We start from the raw sequence: 13,677 nt of genomic DNA on the forward strand, positions 1-13,677 counted from the left end.
AGTATTGCACAACTGAAACTGAGTCTGCAACTGACCTTAGGGCAAAGGTGGTTAATTCTCAGGTCAAAAGCCTAATCTAGCTCCCCAACAATTTTTTCCTGGCTTCACAAGACCCTACTGATCCTAGTGGCAGAAGCAAAAATAAAAATAAAATAAACACACTGCTGTGAATTGGCGGAGACCAGCATCCTCATGGAGATTCAAATTGCCCTCTCCAGTTCTCATATTGATAATTTGATGAATAGAGGAGGGGTTGTCTATATCAGTTCTCCAATTTCCCCCCAATTGGGCCAATTACAGGGTAGGTTTGCAATACAAATACTGCTTTAGACAATACTGCCTACAAACAAACATGAGTCCAGCCGCAGCTGGCTTAGCCTATGGGGCAACAGCAACGGTGTTGCTTTCAGTAAGACACCCAGTCCCTGCAATCTAGAGGTTCTTGAAGGGGCATGATGCACTAGATGTTAATTCATTAGCATAAATTCAGATGTCTAAAAGTTGGAACACCTGAGAACTGTAGTACCTTTGCTTCCTCAGAGCCTCCTGCATCTGCTACCAGCAGCCCAGTAGCAAAGCCTCGACTTCAAAGAAAGAAACATCTGGCTGCTTCAGCATCCATTTTCAAGCCAGAAGATTAAGCAGCAGAGAAGTTACTGGTATCATGGGCCAGGAGTCAGCTTTGCCTGCTGAACAGCCTGAAAGGAGGAGCTGATCAGCTTTCAAGGATACAGAGGAGAAGGCGCTGATGAGAAACAGCTGGCTTCAGCCTTCTTAAGCAGAGCATCCAGCTGTAGTCAGTAGTTCCTGGCCCTACTTTGCTGCTTCCTCTTCACCTTGATCCTTGATCATTGGATTCCCTGGACCATCTGACAACATGGATTGCTGTTCACCTGACCCGAGGACTGGACCTGACTTTGGACGATGACCCTGCCTCCAGGCAAGTAAACCCTTGAGACTTCTGGTTCACTGGTCTCCCATTCCATTGAGCTCTGCATGTTGTTGCTCAGTATGAGACTCTGACGGTTGGAACATTTGAAAACTGTAAGGAAACTTATCCCATATATAAACCTTTATCCTACTCTAGTAACTCCTACTCTAGTGATGGCCCAGTTTGCACATCACTTTAAGCCATATTTAAATTATCATTTAAAGGTGAATGCACAGTGTGCTGCTGTTCAGGGAGAAATAACGGCTGTTCCACTCCTCCTCTGCTGTTGCACCCTTCCAAAAATCTCTCCCATCAAGCCCAGAAAACTTGGCTGAACTAGTGCAGCTCTCAAACAACACATCCAGTCTTGATTTTGAGAAATAACAGGCATCTGTGGTGACAGCCTGCTTCTCTCTACTAAGTAAGAGTCCAAGTTAGTCAAAGCTAAACGTGTGTCACTGATTTCAGATTAAGCATGCAATTAATCCTCCTACTAAAATCATTGGAACTTCCAAGTACGTAACTTTGGACTGTGACCTAATTCTGTTCCATTGACTCAGGTGGAATGAGGTATTCTAGGATTGTGTAAATCCTTTATTAAAATTTGGTTGACCACCTATTTGGGATAAATACAACACGTGTTCATGTAATTAAACACACACACACACACACACACACACACACACACACATACACCACAGTGTCAAGGAATTCAGAATTCAGGTTGTATAGGCTGCTGTTCAGGACATTTCCAGGCATCTGCATCACCCTTTGGAAAGGCTTCTTGTATATGTGACATCAATGCTCAGTACCCAGAGGCCCAACTTGTGCAACACAAAAGTGTTTATTAAACACAAAGAGTCAATAATTATAGCCCTTCCCATGCTATCTTTCATCACAGGGTTCACAGGCTATTTTTAAGAGATACAATCAAAGCAAACCAATGTATTCTTGATGTTTTCTTCCTACAAGAGCAGATTTTTTTATTTTTACAGGAGCAGAACCTATGACTGACAAGACACTGGGATTTATACAGTAGCTTTGCATAATTTCATATGACTAATCCCCCTACCACTAAGCATTTTTCATATTATCTGCTGCTTCCTCCATTATAATTAATAGCTTTATGCAGGCAAACCTCAAAATGGCACCTCCTTACTACCATGGAAGAATGGCTGAGTGAAGATCTACATTGGGAACAAGGGGGGGAATAAAGACCTATATTGGGAACAAGAGTGGGAGGAGACCAACAGCACCTTCTATTCACCAAGAGTGTGCTGCAGAGGTGGCAGTTCCAGCCTCCACAGAGTGCACCGTAGCTGTTGCTGCTGTGGTGGCAGCAGCGGGCAAGGCATTCATTGGAGGCCAGATATTCTGCCCCTGTGGATCCTGCTGCCTGAGACAGCTGCCTCACCTTGCCTCATGTGTGGGTCAGATTTCTGACTCACATTTCTGGGGGAGAAGGAAAGAGAAGTGGGCAAGTAACAACTGGGAGTAGGTGGGAGCATAGCTTTTACTTTGGCTTCTGCTGATCTTTACAACTTTTACCTCTGTGAACTCTTCCCCTTGGTAGCAACGATTTCTCGCAGCTCTGACTAGAGAGTGTTTCTGGTTCCACTAACAAGCTGCACTGAAGTCTCTGTACCAGTATTTTAAAGTGGGTGGTTTGTGTGCCTCATGTTACTTTTTATGGATGGATTACATCTTTATCCTGTTTTCCTCCACTGAGCTTGGGATGGCATACAGATCCACTCTACTCCCTCATTTACCCTCACAACAACCCTACATTTTGCTGAGAGATAGCAGTTGGCTCAAGATCCCCAATGAACCTCACCAAAGAGACTTCCTGGTCATGATTCAATACTCTTAACTTCTACAAATGAGAGATTTAGTCAACCCCACCCATTATTTCAGGAACCACTAGTTATGTAATGGTGCAGAAGTCCAGACTAACCATTTTTTCAGCTTTCAGAATATGCCATCCTTTATATTAATTCTAGCACTCTACAATATCAAGAGTTCATCCTATAGCTATCACATAGCTATGGGTTTATATTTTTGGACTCCTTTTTAAGACTATTCAGGTTTTTTGTTTTTTAAAACTAAGTCTGATACACCAACTATGAATGGGAGATTTGGGACTTCCATATTTTTGTATTATTACAGATATAATTAACCATTTGAATGAGATCATATGTTTTTGCTAAAATGATAATACAAAATTACATCTCAAATCGACTGTGAACCAGCTTTGGTTTTGACTTGTTATAGTTGGTAATGAGATCCAATTTACTGTGACCAAGAGTCATCCTTTTTTCATCCCTGTGTATTTTGCTGTTGTTTTTCATTGGCGCATCATCAGAGGAGCAATAGGAACTAGAATCCATTGTCCTCGGCTCAAAATGTACTGATTTAGTAGGCTTGTTACTGAGATCTAGTTTGCTGTAGCCGTGAGTTGCTGGTTTTTCATCCTTCTGTATTTTGTTTACATCTTCCATAGCTTGAACTGTATAAGGGAACTTCTTGTTGACTTTCATTCCTATACTCTCAGGCAGAAGCTTCAAATCGTGCCCATTTCTTGTGTTGTTGCTTAGTATTGGTGAAGATGTTGACAGCAAAGATGTCTTAAGTCTTAGTAGATTAGGTGCATCATTTAATTTAGCTGATGCACTGCAGCTAGAGTCTGGCAGCTCCCTAGGCTGGTATTTCAAGTCATTAAGTCCCAGGAAGCCTGAAACATTCATTCTTGTTTCACCGGGAGTCCATTCTTTAATTTCACAGTGTGCATTAGAAGTTGTTAGGTCTAGATATGGTGATCTTCTTATGCTTACTACGCTTGAATTTGAGAGGCTAGTTGAGGGGCTTGTGGTCTCGCTCTCATTCATTTGAATACGCTTGGAAACTGGCTCAAGTTTCTGCAACAATCTGTGAGGAGAGGGTGTGGAATTTTCAGCTTTGGGGATACTGAGTTTATTCACGGATCTAGACTCGGCATATATACATCGGAACTCTCTGTCAAAGTCCTCAACAATTTTTCCTTTGAAGTGTGTCACCAGGCCAGTGTGGACTTGACTGCACAGCCACGTAAAACTGAAAAGGAAAGGATTCAGAGACCATGTTAATCATCAACATACTAAATAACTCTGATTTCAAATACCCGTATTTTCTGGCATATAAGACAACTGGGCATATAAGACGACCCCCAATTTTTCCAGTTAAAATATAGAGTTTGAGATATACTCGACTGCAGATTTTCCACCTGGCATATAAGACGACCCCCAACTTTTGAGAAGATTTTCCTGGATTAAAAAGTAGTCTTATATGCCAGAATATACAGTAGTTATCTATTTGGATACTATGGAAATGCATTGGACAGGATAGTTAGCCGAACACATCAGTATTATTTCAGTGCATGAAAATAATGGGTGGAGCAGTTTGAGGAGCAGTGATTCAGGATGAGTTCACAAGCATTAGGTTTGTTGGGCAATAATTGAAGCTATTACCTGAGTATGCCAAGCTGTTATACTTCATGGTTGTTATAAGATCCTAGTAACAGATATTGGGGGGGGGGGAAGCTGGTAGGCTTGTTTGTCATATATTCAGTATGTTAGAGAAAAAGACCTTAGGGGCCATTCTATCCACACCAGTATTCCCTAGATTTGCTTTTGATTTGCTCCCCATTCTACAGTGTAAGGAAATATCATTGGCCCTACCACTTGGCAACTCCAGGTGGTGCTGTGTTGGCAGCACATGTTACAGAGGTGACTGCTCAGAAATAGAAATTGAAGCAAAACTGGGGAGTTTTCAGCAGAATGTGAATAATCCTTTACAAGGGTTTAGCCCTGGACTTTATTTTCAATATTAAGGACCAGCCCTAGGATATGAAAAAGTAATGGGTGTTCCTGAACATGTGTAAAGCACTTTCTGCTCAAGATGGGTTACTGGAGCTAATCTCCATATATATTGGTTTAAAATTTAGTTTAGAGGACAAGGTGTCTAGGGAGGCTTGGCCTCCATCTTCCTCCAAGAGGTTTGTTCCAGGTCTGTGTGCCATTGGGGTTACAGTGGAAATCATCAGTTTACGATATGGCATTCTTACAGTAGCAGCACCCTGTCAGAGAAGCTCACTCCATCTCCGCTCTAATTATCTTTCAGATTCTGAGTTTGGGACTCTTGAGTTTTTTGGTTCACTGTTCCCGTTGGTTGTTTCCTGCTGCTGAATCGAAAGTTATCAGTGTTCTGCTGTGATTTACATTTATTTTATCATGTTCTTATTTTTGTTCTTAAAACTTACTGTTGTATTATGCATTTTTAATTTTTTTGTTAGCCACATTCCAGAACTTTTTATATTGAAAGGTCTAAAAATATTTAAACAAATAAAGAAACCATTTCTTTTAGAGATTTCCCACTAGCCTGGCATTGTGGGCAAACAAGGGAAGGACAACGTGTGAATAATCCCACCAGTAATGTTGGGGTGAGGGGCTAGTGGATCCATCCAGGACCTGATGTGAGGCAGGAATAGATTAGTAGCAGCAGTTGCTACCTCTTATAACTGGGGATCATTGAAATGCAAGGAGGAGGGTTAGTGAACCAAGAGTCCAAAAACAGCGGCATTGGAGAGTGGAGCTTCTGGACCCTTAATAATGATGCAGAAGAGCAGATTTCAGGAGTTGTAGGTTTTCATCTCTGGATGACAAGCTGCAATTGCTAGAACATCCTCTTAAAGGTACAGGAGACTTGTCCCATTTTGTCTGGTTTATTTTAAATGTGGAAATGGGCAAATGGATTCTGAGTAGAATAGTTGAAGTGCAACTAATCCCAGCAACTCAAGAACCCAGTGGTTGGGATTTTAAAACTGCATCAATCATGTCTTCTGCTGGTGCAATAAATTACCCTGTTCCTAAGTGCCCTTGACAATAACCAGTCTGGCTGCCAAGTTATTATAAACTCCCACACCCAAGTATCCCTTCCTATTAAACGCCATTAAGGGGGGAAATGCCATTTTGGAATGCATGTATTGTAGTTCTTTGAGATGGCTTCATGATATGGGAACATTCCATTGGGTTGCCAGGCTTCCTGTAAGTTAAAATGAGAGGGCAAGGGAAAGGCAGCTATTAAAGTGTTGATGAATCTGTCTGGGTGGAAAGGAGTGAGTTGTATCAGTCAAGGAAGTCCTCTTGGCTGCAGTTAAAACAAGACAGGGCTGTTTCCTCCTGAGGGCAAAGCCAAGGGATTGGCATGTGTGGAAGGGTAATTGAGGCATGCAGATAAAAAGGAAGATACACTTACTGATGATGAAATACAGATGCTATAGCACCAGCGAGGAAGGGGACAAGATCAATGAGTGGACAGTCAACTTGTGAAACTTATCTCTTTTATATAAATGTTTGTGTCAGTGTCACATTATCTCTATTTACTTGGAAGAAGATTAGAGAGATCCATGTTCAACCACAATGTCTGGGTCAGTCATACTCTCAACACAATCAGTTTCCGTGGAAGAACTGCCCTGCAAAATTCTGAGAAGTGTGAATTTCAAAGGATTGGCTGTGGTTTGGTTCCCATATAACCCACTGCCAAATTGCATGAACGAAGTAGCAATCCTATTCACAGGGCCTAAAATAGCACAGGTCCTAAAGAAAGAGGTAGTCATATCTTACACGCATTGTTCATGATATCTCACCTGTAGGTCCCTGCAAGGACTTCTTCGCCATCTATCAACACAAATTTCTCAAGTGCTTGTCCTGTAAGCTTCTTGCCAGCTTTGCTGTAGTATGTGTCCCCACTCACACAGCGTATGCGCATATTCTGAAATGGGAACAAGGCACAGTAGAGATCAAAGGGAGCAAAGACAAATGTCCCGTCTTTTCTGTGCTGAACTTACATATGTATGCAGTGTGTATAAATTAATATGAAACTTGGAATTTGCCGTTGCAATATGTATATCTACATCAACAGTGTGTTTGGATTTAAGGGAATGTTTCTTTAAAAAATCCAATGTGTATGTTTCCTTACCCTGTTAAGATTAACAGCACAATTATATACAGTAAATGTCAACTTGGAAGTAGGGCTCAGTGAGTTCATTGGGGCTTAATCCCAGGTGAGGATGCATAGATTGCAGTTTAAATATATATCTCAAAATATAATAACTGCTGCAGATATGAAAGACCAGGAGCTGTTTTGCTGCATGTTTTGAGGCAAAATACTCTAAAATTATAAAATACTGTACTGGAAACTGGTTGTGGGGCCTCTATCATTTGACGCCTTTCAAATCCTATTTAGATATTTGAAAGCTATAGTAGCTGTAGACGTAACTCTTTATCAATAAATGTGCAATACGTTTGAACAGCCAGAATTGCAGTAACCCAAAAGTGGCAGAAAAGAAAAACCTCTATGATACAGAATGGTTATTAAGAGTGTAGGATCAGGCTCATATTGACAAATATAGTATAGGTTAAATAATGTAGACAAGCAGGCTATTTGATTATTAGAAAATGGAAATAGAATTCTGTTGAACTGTATAAACTTGGTCTGATCCACCAAGGCAGAACTTATGTTTTAATTCCTGAAGAAAGTGCTGTGAAGAAGAACATAGTTTCAGAAGACAAAGGGCACTATTAGGCATGACACCAGCAGGCCCATAGGTTTAAATTCATGTTTGCCCCAATTGTATTTAAAATAACAGGGAAATAAAACGTATCTGTATTGCCCCCTCAGGCATTTTTCTCATCAGTTGAGTTTCCATACCAGAAATGAGCATAGATGGAAGAAAAGGTGTGTGTGTGTGTGTGTGTGTGTGTGTGTGTGTGTGAGTGATTCACTCTCTGGCCCCATGTGCTTCAAGCATGAGCTTTCCATAAATCCATCTTTATATGTGATCAGGGCAGACCTGGGCATATAAACAAATGTTTCTGTTGCCATCCTATCTGGTTTCACCCAAAATGGATGGATGGAAATAATTGGGTGAAGAACTCACGGTGTGTCACTGAGCCTGATGTATGGTATGTGCATTTGTGACTTAGCCCTGATAATTGTCACTGTCTCTGCTCTTGGGGTGTTCAGCTGCTTCTGAGTGGTAGAAATGACATGTGAAGCCTTCTCTGCCCATGCACAACCTCTGCTTTAAAGGCTGTACATGTCCTGTTTGCTTTTCTGTCTGTCATCCAGCTGAACAAACATTCAGCAACACATTGTACTTCTTCACCTACATTGTAAGGAAGCAGGGATCAAAATTCAATTTTCTTTTTTAAATGGCAGTATAGCAAAACTGCAAACTGATATTGGTGTTATACCAGTTTAACTGTTATGTCTTCCAAAAAAGCCTGGGGTTTAGGTCTGGTGAGGATGCTGAGAATTGTTAGAGGTCTCTAGCCCTCACCCCCTCTCACAGCACTATAATGACAGGCATATAACTGTCCTCCCCCTTTAATGTCCATGTATTTTCTCACAGGTTGTTTTAACTTAGTAGTACTATACTAGCAAAACTAAGTAGAAACGTACTGGGAAGTCATCCATAGTGAGATCCATTTTATTGCACATTTCTGCAAAGTGTCTCAAGTTCTTTTCATCAAGAATCAGGTAAACCGGAACACGGCGTCTGCTTGATGCCTCCATCAGGTCACTGAGTATCTCCATGTCTGTGAAGAGATCCATCATAATTGCAATCACCTGCACAGATGGGGGTGAAAGTGATAGGAGACATGTTAAAAAAAGACCAGCTATAGATCTGTACTATTAAAAATTATTTTCCAAAACATAGCAATGAGTTCCAGTATCTCTGTAAGTGATTTAGTTTGCTTTGGGAAAATGGAAGAGCAAGAGTACTTTGCAGATAAAGTGAGACAGACAAAGTGAGCTTCTTTTGGACCTCTATCCTAGGCTGCTTCCACACTAGCTCTTTTGTATGGAATTGCAGTCCTTTGGTCACTTATTTTTATGAAGAGCCCATGCAATATCACTGACAAATAGGTACATCTTAGTGTTCTCTCTGCTGTTCACTCATGGTGGGGTTTTTTTTTTCCTAGATTTGACTTAGCAGTGTTGTTGTTTGCAATAAAATACCATTGCAGCACCAGTCTTTCAGATAATCCTGGGATTTATGTATTATCCGAACAGTGAGCATCAGAAAGCATTTTGACTAAGTGTAATTTCCAGACACACTTCAAGGGAAGCCCTATGTAGAACACCTTGTGGTAATATGACTGAGCCTGAGGTATGTGTCACTGTGGCTAGATCTCCCTTCTCAGCTTGAGCAAAGGCACTCCTAGCCACAGCAGATGCCTGGATAGCCAGGTATAATGCTAGGCCAGAAGCTACAAGCCTGGTGCTTCAGGTAGAGGTCATCCCCATCACAACAGGTCATATTTCTGTTCCCAAATCACCTTATCTACTAACCATCATTACTGCTATCTTGGCTGCATTAGAATCACAGAATAAGAATTGTAGAGTTGGAAGCTACACCCAGGAATTTCCATGTTTGGCACAGTTTAATCAAACTTTGATTTGAACTTTTATTTATTATAAGAATTATGACTGCCTTGCACCCACAAAACTCTGGTACCCCAACACGTAACAGTATACAATGCCACATTAAGCAATTGTTTCTCTACAGTTTTCAGTGCATTTCCTCAACACTCCTTATAGCAGAAAGTTCAGGGCGGGCTTGTTTGTTTTGGAAGCAGGTTTGGTGTGCAATCTGAATTTGTTGGTATGCAATTGAACCCTGCCCACAAAATGGTGACTGTTAAGTCGTGGGTGCAGTGTCTTCATGTAATCAGCTCTGGGTAGTGATTCAGCATGCTAGCAAGGATATGCTAGGAGTCAAGTCTAACAAGAACAATCTCCTTTATTGCAGTAGGAACTTGACTGACTGGAGGGAAAGGGCGAGCTCCTTTTCTACTCTCAGGAACAGGAGTTGGGGAAAGGATACATTTAGATTTTGGCGGGACCCAATCAGAGTAAGGATCCAAATTGTGCCAACAAGTTAACCAATAGCAACTGTCACCGCACCCGTTTGAATCACCCTGGAGTGGGAAAGGTAATTACAGAACTAGCAGTGAAACTCATGTATGCATATTAAACCAATACATAACAGTGACAATCTGGAAATGCCCCAAGATCTGCATGTGGAGGGAGTTTCATGACTCAGTTTGGCAGGCCAGGACCTGAAGGGAATTCTGTACTTCGAAGGAGTTCTTTTCATATCAAATAGATGAATTTATCTAAAATATTTGTATGCTGCCTTTCATGCAAATATATCCCAGACTGGTTCCCAATAGTAAATTACAATAAAACGCAATTACTTAATGAAATACTAGGGTGGCGGTGGAGCCAACAACTCCATAAATAAAAACCACTCCACAAATTAACCACAACTTTAAAACAAATTCAGGGAGGATAATGGAAGTCTCAATTACAGTGTTTCAAATATAACATCTTTTGTAAACTGCTTTGAGCATGTTTTTGTGTGTGGAAAAATGGCATACAAATAAAATGAATGAGTGGCTTAGTACAAGTGATATGTGGATTATATATGCATGTGTGTGCGCATGTGCATACATGTATTTGTAATCCAGGGTTTGTAAGCCACCCTTGGAACTATCCTGTCTCAGCTGCTTCAAATGCAAAAATGTACAACCCATGCACAGTCTTAATCTGTGATATGCAAAGCTGCTATAAGAATTGAATAGAAATATTAATTTCTCAAGCTGTCTTTCCCACCACAATAATAGTGACATTTCCTCTCTTCTATTCAATTCTTAGCATCTATAGATCTGGCAACCCTGCCAACTAATGAGCTTAATTTCAGTGTCACGCTCTTATTTCTGTAGGAGTTTTGTAATGACACCAGTATTACAACAACATTCCAGTAAGCTGCTGAATTACTGGTAACTGATCTCAACCATAAATGTCGATTAGCACTAAGTATTTGTGCAAACTGGGAGTGCACTTAATCCTTCCACCTGTCATGTGTCCTTGCCACCTCTTCCTCAGGCAACACAGTCACACAGCTCTTGTCGGTTCTTATTATTGTTGGCATCTGCCTGTCTTGGGAGACAATGGAGGAATGCGCCTTTGGTGGTGAAGCCAAACCACACTGGAGACTTACAGCGCCTGCTGTGACTGTATGGATTGATATATTCCTCCAGAGAATCATGGGAGTTGTAATTTGTTTAGCACCTCCTCGCAATTCTCAGTGCCTTTAACAAACTACAGTTTTTAGGATTCTTTGGGGGAAACCATGACTATTAAAGTGGTAGTGTTTGGTGTGAATGTGATAGACGATTAAAGGCAAGTTAATTCTATTCAAATGAATAACAGATCTACATGTAAATGTATTTAGGAAACAAATCTATTCACAGATGTGTTGCAAGCTCTGTTAAGTACTTTCAGTAGTCATCAGAGCAAGGTCTGTTGACATCTTGACATAGCACACACATGCACAAACACTTTGGAATTACGCCTTTGAGAGAATAAACATCAAACATTTTACATTGAAGAGGAAAAACTACTTGAAGTCTTGAGGAGATATCCTAGAAAAGGAACTAGCAGAAACCTGGCATCCTATTCATGGTTCTTTCGTAGAAAAGCCACATGGACTGTACACTGTGGTATAACATTTTCCACATACATTTCTTGACTGACTCCCAAAGAACTCCCCTGTCTTGAGATTCTGCTGGGCTACAGTTTAGGGATGGCCAAGAGGAGACTGCAGGGCCAGGTATGGTCCAGGAAGCCATTTTATTTGGTCCTTGGAGATGACACCAAATTTAATGATTGTATGATAACCATTTTCTCCACCGTTTCATGCTTTAGGGAAAATATTTTCAGAAACTGGGAGAGATTATTTGCAGTTTAATGTTGCTTCTGTTTTTGAGTTTTGCACATAATACCTGGGCCATGCATAAACCCATCTGCTCCATGATGGTGAAGTTCTTGCTCCTAGGTTGCAAGGATGACTTTATACTAAAGAATAATATAAATGAATCTAAGCATTTCTAAAGGTCAGTGTGCGGCAAAATATTATTCTTCCCCAGTAATTCTTATAATGGCCTTGAAAATATAGGTTGGCCACTTCTGCAATAGCTAAATATGACATACTTTCCACTACAATACTGAGGAATCGAGCGTCAAAGCCTGTCATGTAACCCATCAGATAAAAAACTCATACAAGGCTAAAACTAACACACACACAAACACGCATGGAGTTGGCATAATACATAAATAATTGTATCCAATGTTGTCCAATCCAAATCTCCTCCTGAGTGTCCCCCAACCATCTGGAGTAGAGGTGCTGTGTGGGAGACTGCAGGGCAGATGAAAGGAGGGAGAAGTTCAGTTGTGGAAGTGGAAATCTGCTGCATGAGCAGAGCAGTGGCATTGGCTATAACCCAAAAATTCTAAGTAGGATATCATAAAAATGGGAGCAAACTACCAGGACTGGCCAAAGACAGTTTGCTGCCAGAGATGAAGAAAAAAAAGGACACCCCACTCTTACTCCACATGCAGAAGGCAGCTGCGTTTTACTACAATATTAGGAACAGGACGGTGTCCTCCACCACCACACCTGGGACAGATTATAGGGCACATACAGCTCTGTTTGCCTACAGAAATGGGGCTCAGAGGGAACAGGAGGGGGAACTGCTCACTTGAGGCACTCAACTTACTCTTCCTAATGGTAGGACCAGCCTTGCAAACATTTAAGTAATTCCAGTGCAACTCCAGAACCCCATTGACCAGTCCCGTCTTCCCCTTTTGGATTACGGTATAGATCAAATGCTCTACTTACTGTCTTGGCCTTGCCTATCAGAGACCGAAGTAATTCCTTTACATTGTGTGTCTTGTCCCTTTGGAAATACAAAGTGACTTCTGTTTGGCCAAATGATGAGACCGTGGGAACCTCTGGCCAACCAAGCTCCAGATCTGGGGGATCGATGTCTGACATAAATGGGAAGTATGTCCCAGATGTGACTCCAGAGAGGAGGGAAGCCCCGTCACCACTGTCTTCTCTCGTCAGCCCTGATTCTCGTCTTTTAATCGGAGACCCTGTGATACTTTGACTATGTTGGCTCATGTAATCCATATCTAACGTGGAAAGAAATGGCAGCTCCTTTTCCTTAGTAATGGCTTGCCGGTAGCCACCTTCTCCCTGTTCCAGAAAGGCGTCCACAGCCAGCCTGGCCGTCTCGCTATGCTGCAGCATTGAAGGGGTGATTTCCACCCTCCAGGGCTTTTTCAGATCATCCAGACGGCTTTTCAATTGCCCTGTGGTCCCTTGGGAGTTCCCATAGCCCCTGTGGAGCCAGCTCATTGCCTCTGCTGTTGGGTAGCCAAACATGATAATACTCAGAGTTGCCCTTCTTGAGGAAAATTCTGCTTCTTTTTCAGTCAGGAGTCCTCCCGTTTGCTGTTTCTGTTTTTTGCTCGGTTCTTCAACAACGTAGCTCACGGCGACTCTCTAGCTCCTGAGGATCCGTATCCTTTGTCCTCCTCAGCCTCTTCTAAACATCCATTCCTTCTAGGAAAAAGGAAACTTCTCTGGTTGTTCCAATTCTTTCTTTCTGAAGAAAGAATTTAGTTGCTGGAAATTTTGGTGTCCAGGGCCTGTTGCCTTCCTCATGGAAATGTCAAGAAGGATTTCCCCATCTTTTCTGCAGTAGCTGCTTTTAAATATGCTTCCTCAAGCAGTGAGACTCAAATAAGTTCCCGCCCTAACTAACCGTGAACAAATTTCTCTGTTGCAGTCAAAA

General features: G+C 41.5%; 1 protein-coding gene across 1 annotated transcript; it reads right to left on the reverse strand.

Annotated features, from left to right (window-relative positions):
• Window positions 1-3,016: 3,016 nt before the first annotated feature.
• Window positions 3,017-13,677, reverse strand: FAM83C (family with sequence similarity 83 member C). The gene is made up of 4 exons (XM_033153171.1): window positions 12,717-13,677; window positions 8,429-8,596; window positions 6,612-6,736; window positions 3,017-4,021 (listed from the first exon to the last, which is right to left on the reverse strand). The coding sequence occupies exons 1-4, from the start codon at window positions 13,263-13,265 to the stop codon at window positions 3,154-3,156; spliced, it is 1,710 nt and encodes a 569-aa protein (XP_033009062.1). The 5' UTR covers window positions 13,266-13,677; the 3' UTR covers window positions 3,017-3,153.

This window comes from Lacerta agilis, chromosome 6, assembly GCF_009819535.1.
Source record: "Lacerta agilis isolate rLacAgi1 chromosome 6, rLacAgi1.pri, whole genome shotgun sequence".
NCBI classification, from domain to species: domain Eukaryota; kingdom Metazoa; phylum Chordata; class Lepidosauria; order Squamata; family Lacertidae; genus Lacerta; species Lacerta agilis.

Bases quoted from the DNA above. Each gene is read 5' to 3' on its own strand.
- FAM83C (XM_033153171.1), bottom strand. From the start codon at position 13,265: ATGTTTGGCTACCCAACAGCAGAGGCAATGAGCTGGCTCCACAGGGGC. The intron at 6,737-8,428 runs GTACGTTTCTAC...TTCCCATTTCAG, and splicing joins TCACTATGGATGACTTCCCA to AATATGCGCATACGCTGTGT. The intron at 4,022-6,611 runs GTGAGATATCAT...TTTCCTTTTCAG, and splicing joins GTCCTTGCAGGGACCTACAG to TTTTACGTGGCTGTGCAGTC.